This window comes from Juglans regia, chromosome 7 (genome assembly GCF_001411555.2).
Source record: "Juglans regia cultivar Chandler chromosome 7, Walnut 2.0, whole genome shotgun sequence".
Classification (NCBI taxonomy): domain Eukaryota; kingdom Viridiplantae; phylum Streptophyta; class Magnoliopsida; order Fagales; family Juglandaceae; genus Juglans; species Juglans regia.
Genome location: NC_049907.1, coordinates 48630849 through 48645164, shown reverse-complemented (window position 1 = coordinate 48645164; position 14316 = coordinate 48630849). Strand labels below are relative to the sequence as shown.

General features: G+C 36.0%; 2 protein-coding genes across 8 annotated transcripts; one reads left to right on the top strand and one right to left on the bottom strand.

Moving 5' to 3' along the window:
• The first annotated feature begins 4832 nt into the window (after positions 1-4832).
• LOC109013856 (protein FLOWERING LOCUS D-like) lies at positions 4833-10003 on the top strand. 3 transcript variants are annotated; one of them, XM_035692112.1, is made up of 5 exons: positions 4834-6925; positions 7361-8122; positions 8213-8258; positions 8411-8553; positions 9293-10003. In XM_035692112.1, exons 1-5 carry the CDS (start codon positions 5131-5133, stop codon positions 9493-9495), a joined length of 2949 nt encoding a protein of 982 aa, XP_035548005.1. In that variant the 5' UTR covers positions 4834-5130; the 3' UTR covers positions 9496-10003. The 3 variants fall into 3 exon arrangements, with proteins under 3 accessions (XP_018851627.1, XP_035548005.1, XP_035548006.1); XM_035692113.1 differs by lacking the exon at positions 9293-10003 and adding an exon at positions 9103-9151; XM_018996082.2 differs by lacking the exon at positions 9293-10003 and having other exon boundaries at positions 4833-6925; positions 8415-8532.
• Positions 10004-10452: 449 nt separating this feature from the next.
• Positions 10453-13788, bottom strand: LOC109013858. 5 transcript variants are annotated; one of them, XM_035692447.1, is made up of 3 exons: positions 13573-13771; positions 12479-12556; positions 10453-11943 (listed from the first exon to the last, which is right to left on the bottom strand). In XM_035692447.1, exon 3 carries the CDS (start codon positions 11910-11912, stop codon positions 11094-11096), a length of 819 nt encoding a protein of 272 aa, XP_035548340.1. In that variant the 5' UTR covers positions 11913-11943; positions 12479-12556; positions 13573-13771; the 3' UTR covers positions 10453-11093. The 5 variants fall into 5 exon arrangements, with proteins under 5 accessions (XP_035548340.1, XP_018851630.1, XP_018851631.1 ...); XM_018996085.2 differs by having other exon boundaries at positions 10453-11939; XM_018996086.2 differs by having other exon boundaries at positions 10453-11939; positions 12486-12556.
• Positions 13789-14316: the final 528 nt, after the last annotated feature.

Here is a 14316-nt window from a genome sequence, read left to right as displayed (position 1 = left end):
TTATTTAATTTAGATTTTAAATTTTAAATTTTATAATTTTTAACATATCAATAATTAACATATAAAGAATTAAGTTTTTTTTAAATATATTTAACATTTTTCATAAAAAAAATAATGGTTCACATATTTATCTGCAAGCAGTTCCACAGGTTGGCCAACACCCAACATTTGTAGCACAAACACGATAATTTTGGACAACCTTACACTGCAAATATGATTTTTACGTACACAGTGTGAATGATAATTATCCTTTTTTTTTTATAAGTTGGAAAATCTCTTCAAGATAAGGTCCTTCAGACTCATTCATACAGAGTAAATTCCGATTTCATGCACTGTATCCTTAGAAATTTTTTTTATATAAAATTAATTAAATCGCTGATTTTTTATCAAGAAATGTGGCTCCTAGAAATTATTTACACTCAAAAAAATTTTAATCTTGGACCTGGAAGAATATACCCCAAAACTCAAGACTTTTATCACTTGAGCCAACCTTTTGTTGGAGTATAGCCTCTCATATTGACAGCATGGAATTAAAGTCCAAGGAAGAAAAGCTAAAGGTAGAAGAGAAGACTTAGAAGCCGTTATTTCTGTTATAGAGTTATTATGTAGTATAAATAATAAAGACCTTCATGTATTAAACCATCAAGTATTTTTCATTTTGTTCAGTTCAGATAACACATGCTCTCGAGTTCTTCCAACTTTCTTCTCTGTTTTCAGTTTTCTTCTTCTATTCATTGAGTTCTCAACATGGTATCAGATTGAAAATCATACTTACTTCCGCATATTTTCATTTTTCTAATCTTGCAATCTATATTGCAAATTCTGCTTGAGAATTTTTCTCAAAAATCCTATGTTTCTTGCATTTTCTTGGTAAAATGACAGAAGCAAACTCTCTAAATTCTTCAAATTCTTCTCGTTCCTCTAATCCTTCCGATCATTCTTCTAGCCCATATTATCTTCATCCTAGTGATAATCCGGGTTCTCTCTTGGTCTCAGAAATCTTTGTAGGGGACAATTATATTGCTTGGAGTCGATCGATTACTATTGCTCTGACTGTCAAGAATAAGGTATCTTTTATTGATGGTTCAATTACTACTCCTCCTACTAGTCAGCGTGTTAATCATACTGCCTGGTTTCGTGCCAATAATTTGGTACTTTCTTGGCTCATGAATTCTATTTCTAAAGATATTATAAATAGCTTGCTTTATGTTGCATCTGCTGTAGATCTCTGGAATGAGCTAAAAACAAGATATTTGAGAAGTGATGTCCCAAGAGTTTTTCATCTTGAAAAATCTTTAAGTTGTATAAATCAGGGTTCATCTTCAATTACAAAGTATTTAAGTGCTTTCAAGACTCTTTGGGATGAATATGTCAGTTATAGACCCTTCCCAACCTGTACATGTGGCAAGATGGCTTTATAGAAATACTTTAAATTTAAAATACGGTTTTATAAAAAAAATATACTATATGTATTCGTAATTTTTTATATATATACGCACCGACATATGAAGACACATTTGAAATTTAAATGTTAAATAAAAAATAATCGATAAAATGAAGTTACAATTCAATACATGTATAATTATACAATAGATCGGTAGCTTAGTTGGGTGAAACCGCTTTTTATAAAAATAATTTATTTATTTTTTAGTAAAAATTGATTAATGAATAGTTTAATGCATAGAAAAAAAAAAGATAAATTTTAGCAAATATCTTTGGATAATATATCTCATATTAATAAACACTTCAAATCATAAATTGTTTATAAATGATTCATCAGAACATTGAAATTAAATTTTAGATAATGATTTATAGTAGACAGGATTTTTTTGAATATTGAAATTAAATTTTAGATAATAATGTATAGTTGCATAAATAAAAAGGCAATTTTTTATTGGAATTTTTTGTGAAGTTCTACAAATTATCAAAAATCCAATATTTTAAATCTTAAAACTTCCTATTTTTCAGAAAATATTTATTTGAATATTGAAATCAAATTTTAGATAATAATGCATAGTTGTAGTATTGAAAATAATTGTTGTTCTAATTTCAAAAGAGAAGACCTTCTAATTATGCAGTATTTTAATTTGATTTTTGAACAATTTTCTAAGATTAAAAAAAAAGTGAAACGATTAGAAAAAAAAAAAAATGCAAGAGACCCAAATTATAAAATAGGAAAATTGAATATAATTCAGGAACAATATAAAATTGCATCAGAACCTCGCAGTTAACAATATTCCCACCATGCCTTTTTCTTAGTTAAAATGATGTTTAACTAAGAAATTAGGTTTCGTTTGGTTACTAAACATCTCTCAACTCATCTCAACTCATCATTACAATTTTTTCAATTCCCAACATAAAAATATAATAAACAATTCAACTTTTTCAAATCCCAAAATAATAATAATATTAAAAAATAATATTCTAACAATATTTTATCATCTCAACTCAACTCAACTCAACTCACTTCAACATCCAAACGCAACCTAATAGTTGCAGTCAACTAATATCTATTACCAGATATTTACGAAGAAAGTGATCAGATAACCTAAAACTTATTAAGTAAATTAAAGAAAATTCACAAGTTTTATCACAAGAGATACAAAATGCATTTGGCTCAAAGCTTTTATCTGGAGATTGAATAGTGATTGATGAGAAAAATTTGAATAATTTTTCATTAAAAAACGTTTGTTGCAAGCGCCTGGTGCAAACGGCGTGTAAACGTGGCTGACGTGGAGATACTTGATGAGAGAGACCGAACTGATAAAAGAGAGATGATAAGAGTTGCGAAGAGAGAGGGAGACCGAGCTGATAGATCTGATGAGAGAGAAAGACCGAGCTTATGAGAGAGGAATAATTCATTTTAAATCTGATATGATATGAACGACTGCACGATGGTTGTATCTACCGACTGTATAGAAAAAACCTATTTTTCATTTGATAAGCATGGAAACCAAGAAACTCTAATCAACAACCAGAACGCTGGAAAATCACGAACAGCACAATGTTCCTGCAATCCGACTATCATGTAGGTTACAAATCCTTCAAAAGATTAAACCTTTGGCACCTCGATAAGGAAAAAATGAACCCAAACATTCAATGACCAAGATGTAACATCTTCCAAAAATACGAATCCGTAGGAATTTGATATCAATGCTTAAAATTAAAATCAATTGCAAAAACATTCTTTGTATGATATAGTGCTTTTGTGAAACATGATATTGCAAGGTGTTTTCCATATTCTACATTTTTAGTAACAAAATGAAAACCAATTGGAACTCAAATTCACACTTTGTTCTCTCATAATTTCAAAGTATGAATCTACTAATTTTACTGCATACTTGTTTGAAAATGATATTATCAGTCAAATCTCTTGCATTCACACCCCACAATGGAATGATGTGGTGGAGTGTAGAAATCATCACACCACAATAAAATTGGCTTATTGTCGTGACGACTTTTGCCGTGATCGTCATAAAAAATTGTTGAGAAAGAACAATACTGATAAAACACCACGACCGCATGTTTGTAGATTAAAAAAAAAAAAAAACCCCAACTTCGTTATAAAATTTGGCAAAAGTTCAATTTGTCGCAAATATACACTTATTACAGTAATGCCAATCGTTGCTAATAACAAGAAAGTTTGTTAGAAATACCTCTATCAGGTCATTCAACATCGCACCAGAAACTAAATGCATGCGCTGATATGTTGCTGCAAAATATGTTTTGCATCAATAGTTTTTCTCGCTATTTCCTTTATACTATAATTGCTAATTGCTGGAATAGATTATAGTGGCAGCTTATGTCGCCACAAAAACTCAATCTCCCACAAATGAACAACGTCAAAACGAGAGGCTAACGATAACTTATTTCGTGGTAAATTGGTAGTATTAACGAGCAGCTATCGCTGACGAAACACAATTACTGCAACTAGACATCATAAAAAAAAAATATATATATATATCGATAAAATATTTTGTTGAAAATATTATTTGATCTTCTCATGAAATCGAATTTACGGCCAAGATATATTATCAATGTTGTGATTTAACGATGAGAATATTCGTTAAAAATACTATTATTGACGATTATCTGTTGTTGATAAAGGTCAATTTTCAAACAGATACATCATCAAAGAAAAGTTCAACAGATTGCATGTTTCGTAAAAAATAGTGTAGTTTAAGGATGAATTCCTGTTACTAAAATTCAATTTCCGCAAATCGTCAACATAAGAAAAAGTCTGTGGATCAAATGATGTTTATTTTTCACAATTAGATGGCGTAGGAAAACAGACTTTGTTACTATAATATTCTTTATACATCTATTGCGTGCATTGCCAGCCTACAGTTAATCTCGCCACTGTAACTTATTTTTCTTTAAAGATACACTGTAGGTAATAGACCACTCCAGCTCACATACAAAATGATTGTTGGGTTACATTGTCCTCAACAATATTATTTATAATTATATATTAGTTACCTTTAATTGCCCATATTTACTATTCTATTTATTGTTTTTTATTTTTACTTAGTAATTAAAGAAGTAATTATTAGTGAAGTTGTATATTTTTTTAATTTTTTTTAATAATTAAAGATGCTAAAAAAATACTTAAAAATAATAATAAAAAAATAAAAATTTTAAATACATTATAGGATAATAAAATAATAATACGAGAATAGAAAACCAATCATTATCCATAAAATTATATGGATAAAATTATAAAAGTATAAAATCTGTTTTTCGAACCGGACAACCAAGTTTCGAAACCCAATCCCTTGTTAAAAAAAAAAAACTCAGTAAACTGCAAAGATTATTCAACACAAAAGATTGTAGCTGATTGCCTATTCATTCCAAAACAAAAAAATTGCCTCTGTAGCAGTTCTCATTGAGTATTGAGTGCTACCTCTGTTAGCTCGAAAAAGTCGGGCGTCTCTTCGTGCATACCGACAAACGGCGAATCGGCGCTATCAGAGCTGTCCAGCAGAACTAACGCACCGATTCCGAATTAACTCTGACGTAGCCAAGTACTTGAACGGTTAAGCCATCGCCGTCCAAATCTTCTCCGGAACCAGACAGTCAATTCCCTTCTCATCCATCGCCATCAGACCTCCCTCCAAAAGAAGGCCAAAGATGAATAATCCACTAGATCAATCCGCTGACCCGTTCTCTGCATTCCCTCCTCTCCAGTTCATTCCATGCCCACCCCCAGTAAACCCTAACTTCGGTCCTAATCCTAATCCTAATCCTAATCCTGATTCGAGTCTCCATAATCCAACCAACACTCGAATCCCAAACCCTTTCCCTGCATCAACGAACAACCTTCTATCCTTCACAGTTCCCAAGAAGCGAAGGCGAGGCCGGCCTCAACGCAAAGCGACGTCGTTTCTTATTCCTCCCATCCCCAACCTTACTCTCAACGGCAATAATGGTCCTATTTCTTCTACTACTTCAATTTTAGCTTCTTCTTTCAGACCCAATGTAGAAACACCTAGTTCGTTACCACAAAGGGCACCCGATACCTCTGACGAGATAATTGTGATAAATAAAGAATCTACGGGCGAGGCCTTGATCGCGCTGTCAGCTGGGTTTCCCGCAGATTCTCTCACCGAGGAGGAAATTGACGCCGGGGTTGTCCCCGTTATCGGAGGGATTGAACAGGTCAATTACATTCTTATTCGGAACCACATAATCGCGAAATGGCGGGAGAATGTGTCAAATTGGGTCACTAAAGAGATGGTTGGTGATGATATACCCAAACATTACCATGCACTGTTGGATTCTACTTATAATTATCTAGTATCACATGGTTATATTAATTTTGGCGTTGCCACTGCAATCAAGGAGAAGGTCCCGGCTGAACCCAGTAAGACAAGTGTCGTTGTGATTGGTGCCGGGCTTGCAGGCCTTGCCGCCGCTCGGCAATTGCTGAGATTTGGGTTCAAGGTGACTGTTTTGGAGGGTAGGAAGCGGGCGGGCGGGCGGGTTTACACAAAGAAAATGGAAGGAGGGAATAGGCTGTGCGCGGCAGCAGATTTAGGGGGTAGTGTTTTGACTGGTACTTTAGGGAACCCACTCGGGATTTTGGCTCGACAATTGGGTTCTCCGCTTCATAAGGTGAGAGATAAGTGCCCACTATATAGTTTGGATGGAAAGCCTGTTGACCCTGATATGGATATGAAGGTGGAAACTGCTTTTAACCGTCTTTTGGACAAGGCAGGTAGGCTTAGGCAGTTAATGGGGGAGGTCTCAGTAGATGTATCTCTTGGTGCAGCATTGGAAACGTTCCGGCAGGTTTATGGGGACGCAGTGAATACTGAAGAGATGAATTTGTTCAATTGGCATCTTGCAAATTTGGAATATGCAAATGCCGGTCTGATTTCAAAGCTCTCCCTTGCATTTTGGGACCAAGATGATCCATATGATATGGGCGGGGACCATTGCTTCTTGCCCGGAGGGAATGGAAGGCTGGTTCAGGCTTTGGCTGAGAATGTGCCAATTTTATATGAGAAAACTGTACACACCATTAGATATGGTAGTGATGGTGTGCAGATCGTTGCAGGGAGTCAGGTCTTTGAAGGTGACATGGCTCTGTGCACCGTTCCGCTTGGGGTTCTAAAGAGTGGATCCATAAAGTTTATTCCAGAGCTGCCTCAGAGGAAGCTCGATGGGATAAAGAGGCTGGGATTTGGATTGTTGAATAAGGTTGCAATGCTATTTCCTCATGTATTTTGGGGTACGGATCTTGATACCTTTGGGCATCTTACTGATGATCCAAGCCGTCGAGGGGAGTTCTTTCTCTTTTACAGCTATGCAAATGTTGCTGGTGGTCCTCTCTTGATTGCTTTGGTAGCAGGAGAAGCGGCTCACAAGTTTGAGAGCATGCCCCCCACGGATGCTGTGATTCGCGTTCTTCAAATTCTCAAGGGTAACCTATTCTTGTTTTTCAGTTTATTTTATTTGCGCTATACTTTTTACATTTCAAATTGTCCAGTTTCTGAAAATTCAAATTACAAACTTAAGCAGCAAAAAACAGGCCACTATGCATTTTCCAGTTATTGTTTGTGTCCGTTATGCCTACTATTTACAGAGTTAATTGTTAACCTCCTTATGTTTTCAAGTTATTCTAAACAAATTCTTGGTGATGCTATTTACTTTTCCGTACATGGCAAGATTGTTTTTTGTACTGCAGAAATAGAGTATTACAACAACAATACTTTCTTGGATGAGGAGGTTTTTTCATCCTAATCACAAAAGTTTCAGCTAAAATATCTGAATATTAATTGTAAAAAATAAAATAAAATACTTATAAAAAATATTAATTGTGAGATATATTTTCCAAATTGAGCGTAAATGCATGCAGGTATCTATGAACCACAAGGAATCAATGTCCCGGAGCCTATCCAAACAGTTTGTACCAGGTGGGGTGGTGATCCTTTCAGTCTGGGTTCGTACTCTAATGTTGCAGTTGGCGCATCAGGAGATGATTATGATATTTTAGCAGAAAGTGTGGGAGATGGAAGGCTTTTCTTTGCAGGGGAAGCCACCACTAGGCGATACCCTGCAACTATGCACGGAGCTTTTCTCAGTGGGTTAAGAGAAGCTGCAAATATGGTTCACTATGCTAATGCTCGGATTGTGAGAAAAAAGGTTGATAGGAGCCGATCAAAAAATGCCCATTCTTGTGCTTCCCTTCTTGCAGATTTATTTAGGGAACCTGATTTAGAATTTGGTAGCTTTTCTGTTATTTTTGATCGGAAGAATGCTGATCCCAAGTCAGCAGCAATTTTGAGGGTGACATTTAGTGAACCTTGTAAGAAGAGTCACGATGGCTCAAAACCAGATCAACAGCATTCAAATAAGTTACTTTTTCAGCAGCTTCAGTCACATTTTAATCAGCAACAGCAGCTTCATGTCTACACTTTGTTATCAAGGCAACAGGTGCTTGAACTGAGAGAGGTGCGAGGTGGTGATGAAATGAGGTTGAATTACCTCTGTGAAAAGTTGGGAGTGAAGCTGGTAGGAAGAAAGGGTCTGGGACCTACTGCTGATTCTGTGATTGCTTCAATTAAAGTGGAGAGGGGTAGTCGAAAACCTGCTTCAACTGCTTTGGCTCTCAAATCAGGTGTGTGGTTGGAACTTTGCTTTTGTAAACCGTACTACTGTATTTAGTTGTTTTGGATGTTAAAATATTTATTTCGTGATCATGGAAAAGGGACATCGAAGCTGAAAACAGGCATTTTGAAGCGAAAAATGGTGAGGTATGACTGATCATCTTGAAAACTTCCAATTGCCTATTTTTTTTGACAAGTTTAAGTTACAATCATAGCATGCCAATTGCTTAAAAATATCAAATGTGTTTTTAACATAAATAATTTTAAAATAATATATTGTCTCTGGTAATTTTGTCCAGAAAGGCTAAAATAGTGCGCAGCAGCAATGGAATGGCAAGCCCTGCTAATTCAAATGTTGCAAATGGAAATTTTTCTGGGGAGACTAGGACGTCAGAGGGAACTAGGAGCACTGATAAAATGCATATTGACACTCTTGGTTCAGGTAAAATGTAGAGGGTGCATTTCTTTTCTTTAAAAAGAAAAGAAAGTCTCAACATTTTTCTCTCTCTTTGTATGTTCGTTCTACCATTTTCTAATAAAATATGGTTACATGCTTATGTCATCGACTGTGGTAGTGACTTTATTTTCATGTTGTTTTAGAGGGGACCCTGGTTGATCTGAGTCTCCATTCTTTCTTTTCCCTTTCCTAAAGCATTTAGTCTTTGTCCCCGATCTCTCATCTGTGATTAGTTTTTCAGAATGTAGTGCGGGTACAAGCTTATATTTTTCACTGCAGCAGTGGCTTCACGTCCTTCCATTTTTGAAATACTGGTGGCAGCCATAAACCGCAGAAAACGATGTTATAAGAGTTTTACTATGTTTATTTTGGCTTTTCTTTCTTCAATTTCAGAGAAGACACTAGTCCATGTGAAAAGTGAAAACCATGGAAGACAAAACAGAATGATGTCTGTTATTGACAGAATCAAATGTGACTGTTTAGTTGCATTTTTTTTTGGTAGATAATCTTACATCAATTTTAATTTTTTGTTAGGGCAAAATCAAGGTGACATGTATAAGCAGTGAGTAGAGTGCCTTGAGAGGTGAGATGTGATAAACTATTATTGACTTAGTTGGTTATATTAGATCCGTGCTTTCTTTTCTGCTCTTCTTCTTCTTTTTGATAAGTAAGCTTTCTGTTCTTTTCTTATGGAGAACTAATCTTTTTGTCCGTGAATGCTTAGCCAAAAATTTATCAAAGGTTTTGCTCCTCTTCCCCTGTGGATCCGTGATCAAGTATTTTTCCAGCCTCGCAATAGTTTACTCAAAATCTTTGGGCTGTATGGCCAGTGTTTTTGTGAGCTGGATGAATATGTCACTGCCAATTGAGGAGGACAGCACTGCTGTTGGTTGGCTTCTCTGCCGAGAAGTGACAAATGCAAAATGAAAGTGAAAATTGAGCAAGAGTATACGTTGGACAGGATTTCAAGCCACCTTCTCAAGATGCATGTGAAGTGATGGGAGCTTGTGATCAAATCAGAGTGTTTGGCTAGGCCAATGGTGAAGCCGATGAAAGCAATGCATTGCTGCTCCAGTAATACCAACCGGCCAAGAAGTTTGTTGCCAAGATGATTGTGCAGCGGATAAACGATGCCGATGGATGAGCCTTTATCAGAGTTTTTATTTACAGGTGGAATGAGAGAGGAGCCATGATTGGCTTTACAATGGGGACAGCTGCCTTCGTGTCGAGAAGCATTATGTTTGTACAAAATTTATTGAATTTCGGTCTCGTGCCTTATTATAATTATTATTTATATTTTTAATGCTCTTACTTTCAAGTCTTGTTTAAAAAAAAAGTCTTCTTTCAAGCTATTGTCAGGTTTAATAGTGGTTTGAATTTAGAGATGAGTTGAGATGATTTGTGAATAGTAGAATAAAAATTGAATTATTTATTATATTTTGTGTAAAAATTTAACAAATTTGTTTTGAAATTTGAAAATGTTGAATTGTTTATTATATTTTATGTGAGAATTTGAAAAAATTGTAATAATGAGATGAGTTAAATTAAATTGAGGTGGGTTATAAATACAATCGAGGCCTTAATGTGAGTTGTCAATCAAACCTTACTTTCATAATTTCAGAAAAAAAAAAAAAAAAAAGAAAGAAAGTTGCCTAGAAGAATTAAACACTCAACGTTATTTTTACCAATTTCTTTTCCACCCTGAATTATAATGTCTGACGACTATATTTTATGAGGAGAAAGTCTACCATGCCGCCCAAAGTTGACCGCTTAATAAACACGTACATTTTTTCTCGAGCTAATCAGGTTAAGACTATTGCTGTGACAAAGATTTCAAGGAGGATTTGGGGGAGAGGGTAGAAGGAATGAGACGAAGCCACCAAAGACATAGCAATCGCTGCTTATTACAACTTTAAAAATGTTTGGACACCAAAAGAACCAAATGCACGTCAAAGCTAAGCATCAACTTTCGCGAGCCAATTCCAATATGGTCATATATAGTCGCCATCTTTCTTGACAAAACTCGATCTCTGAACAAGGAAAAGCACTCTATATCTGTACAATTGGTGGTGCACTGCAGACAGCATGTGCCACCTATTATCTCATCATTCAACATTGTGCCAAAAACAAGTTCGAGTAATGGAATCTTATGGTTAAGGGCAGCAGCATCAAATACATTGCAGCACTTTTGCAGAAATCGTTGTTAACCTTCCGAAGCCCTCCTTGGCCCTTGTTACACAAAGGCATAATTCTGCAGTTAGTTCCAAGCAGAGATCGCAGATTCGTGGTACTGAAAATCCACATTATCTTCCAATGGTACACTGGTAAAATCACCATCCCACCACATTCTTGTTCTATAACAAGCTTATGAGAAGGGATTTTTATTTTCACCCTTAATATCACCCAAAATGAGTTTCTCATAGCACCATAAACCTTTTGTATGTAATCTTCATCCAGAGATAATTATAGAGTAATAAACAGCAGTATACACAAGTAAAGCTGTTCAGTAGCCGAGTGTGGCCTAACTAAAGCACTTCTGCATTGTACACGTCTCTACGATTGTCCAGATTATCAGCCCCTTGCAACCACTCTTTCAATTTGGCTTCTTTATCGGCTTTGAAGTCGTCAAAATTTTCTGCACCAGACAATAAATTATGATTTATTAAGCTGATATCACTCTCTTCTTCTTCTTGTAGTGGCTCATCTTCAATCCGACTTGACAAGGGTAGCTCATCTACTTCCACATCTGGCAAAGATGAGCTAGTACTAGCAGATGCCACTGACAGTGTTGGAGTAGGATACGGCAGCAGCTTCTCACCCTCATTCTGTATTGATTCTTTGGGATCAAGCTGTGGCCACTTGAAATTGCTAGCCTTTTTTTTGGCTGACTTAAATACGGATGAAAAATAACTACCCTTCATTTCGTTATCTTCTTGGGAATAAACTGCACTACTACCCCAAGTGGTTGGTCCCCGAGAGATGGTTCTTCCCATCTGAAAACCTGAAGCTGGATTATGGATTAACCCTCTTCTAGGTTGTTTTGTTGATATGATCACTAGAGATTTTTTGATGTCTCTAATCATCTCATCGGCAATGGGGAATCCGCATTCTTTCATCGACCTCACTGTGGTGATAGAATCCTCTGAATCTTCGGTGTGCAAAGTCATTTCTCGAGACTTCTCCACAACATTATTCTTGAGAGTAATGACGTTGGGCACCGCATTTTGAGTATGCTGCTGAACGTAGAAAAGCCCAACTGACGGTTCATTTGCAATGTGTTTAATCATATCTGCCAAGCATTCAGTTATCTCCACAAAGCCATCAACAGTAGAGAACCCATGCATCTTTTCCAAGGTAATGGCAGTTCATCACTGGCTTTACCAAAAAAAAACAAGTTACACAAAGCAAATGTATTTCGAAGAGGGACAAACAGGAGAGTGAAATGAAAGTGATAGGGAGTCCTTAGTTGTAATCACGGCATTCCTCCACCATAAGCGAGGGTTCAGTAGTAAATTACGGGGTGCCGTCCTCTTCGCCAAAAAAAAAAAATGAAAGTAATAGGGGCATATATATTATTTAAGTATCTTCATCCATCTTTACTAATGATTGAAATAATTAGCTATTGGCCCCTGTAGAATTAAAATGAAAAAAAAATTGTAATCATATCCAATAGTGGCCCCCATTCAGGTGCCTCACATGTTTTGCCAAATGAAGGATTTGACGACTTGATCCAAAAATTAAAGTCATATGGAAATGATAAGTGGTTTCACTTTAACATTGAACTTTACTATGGAGAAATCTATGAATGCGAATGTATCAGCTTGTATCATATAGAGGTTTTATCATGTATCTAGGAAAAAAATGGAAGTAGCGTTACAATATGACAGACTCCATTTTGGATGGGACTTACCACACACCTGTCTAGAGTAGCATTACTTCATACATGGAGCTTTTTCACTATGCAGTATGTAATCATTGTATACATATCCTGTAGAAAATTATTCTCACTTTCAGATAAAAAATCTAGCACCTATGAGAATTTATAAAGATCACTTCTTACATTCAAATCCGGTGGTCAAATGTCTTATTTGTAGGGGTATTAAGCATTGTAGGGGCATTAAGCGAGCCGTTCTCGGAAAATAATATGTTTTAACCCTTTATAACAGGTTTGGCACCATCGAGAAATTTGAGGCTGGAAATTCAAATTTAGTGAAATCTTGATTTTCTTTTATTTAGTTATATAATGTGTGTGTGTGTGTGAACTACGAAAATCTCTTTTCCTTTTTTCTTTCAACAGAACAATTCCCCTCTCGGTTTAGATCCTATAGTTTATATTTATCTGTCCTCAGTGATTTTTCACTTTCCCTGAAAGGAAAATAAAATATTAGTATATCATTCCTTTTTTTTTTGTAAGTATATCATACTAATCTCATTTACCCAAAATCTCACCTTTTTGCAACTTTTTGTTTCGTTTGAATTAGTAGTTTGTATGCGTTCAAGAAAACTATCAAAACAAATTCACGGCTAGAAATTTTCAAGTATTACAGGTGGGTTTGATCTTGGAACTTAAGAAGATCCATTGCTGTTGATATTTGGGTGGAATAACTTGGTCCTAAATACAACCTGGGTCCTATATTCATATACTATACTGATCTTCTTAAGTTCCAATATCAAACACCTCGATTTCTCTTTCCCACAAAGACTCGACTCATCTCAACAGGTATTTTGCAATAATTCAAGGAAAATATCTTATCTTTATGATGTAAACTTCAATATAACAAAAAAACTTTAGTTCTAGACTTCTCCCGTAGGGAAAAAAAGGGCCTGAGCATGAAGATGATGCATTTAAATCAATACCCACCTGTAAATTATACACAATACTAACAAATCAGGTCTCAAATTTGTGTTTCTTATCCAATAGAATATTGGAGTGTAGAAGCAGAGAGATTAGAGAGCGAATCCAACAAAATTTATAATGGGAAAGAGAGGGCAATAATGACTCACAGGAAACCCTAGAAGGCCAGTTGTTTCCGCGGAAGCATCATCGAGTTCTTTTTTTTGCTCTCTTTTTCTTTTTCATGTATGGCACTTTGTTTTTAAGCTTTCCTGAAGGCCAAGCAGACGGATTCAGGATTGCAACTGGAGGAAGCTTCTTCGTTCTTTCTCATCTATATCCACGTCTCTTTCCCTGTCTGTTGTACAAGTTACATCAGCTCAACTAACACACCAAATAGGAACTTGTTCAATTTATTAATCATTGGTTGGGCTGTGCTGCGCATCACACTACAGTTAAATTCTTTTTTTTTTTTTTTTTGAAAAATGATATATAGAAGCCACTGTTTATAGAAATTAATTTTGCACACATTAGGTGTCAAAATATACACCACATGTTAAAGAGGGAAAACGAGAGAGAGTAGAGAGGAGAGAGAGAGCGCAGATGAGAGATGAGAGAGAGAGAGCAAATGAGAGATGTGAGAGAGAGAGCGCAGATGAGAGATGAGAACATGAGAGAGAGAGAGCAGATGAGAGATGAGAGAGAGAGAGCAGAGATGAGAGAGAGCGAGCGATGAGAGAGAGAGCGAGCGAGAGAGAGAGCGAGACGAGAAATGAGAGAGAGAGCGAGATGTCGAGAGAGAGCGAGACGACGAGAGAGAGAGAGACCGAGAGCAGAGATGAGAGAGAGAGCGAGACAAGAAATGAGAGAGAGAGCGAGATGTCGAGAGAGAGCGAGACGACGAGAGAGAGAGA

Bases quoted from the DNA above. Each gene is read 5' to 3' on its own strand.
- LOC109013856 (XM_035692112.1), top strand. From the start codon at position 5,131: ATGAATAATCCACTAGATCAATCCGCTGACCCGTTCTCTGCATTCCCT. The intron at 8,123-8,212 runs GTGTGTGGTTGG...ATCATGGAAAAG, and splicing joins TGCTTTGGCTCTCAAATCAG to GGACATCGAAGCTGAAAACA. The intron at 8,259-8,410 runs GTATGACTGATC...AATTTTGTCCAG, and splicing joins TTGAAGCGAAAAATGGTGAG to AAAGGCTAAAATAGTGCGCA.
- LOC109013858 (XM_018996084.2), bottom strand. From the start codon at position 11,912: ATGCATGGGTTCTCTACTGTTGATGGCTTTGTGGAGATAACTGAATGC.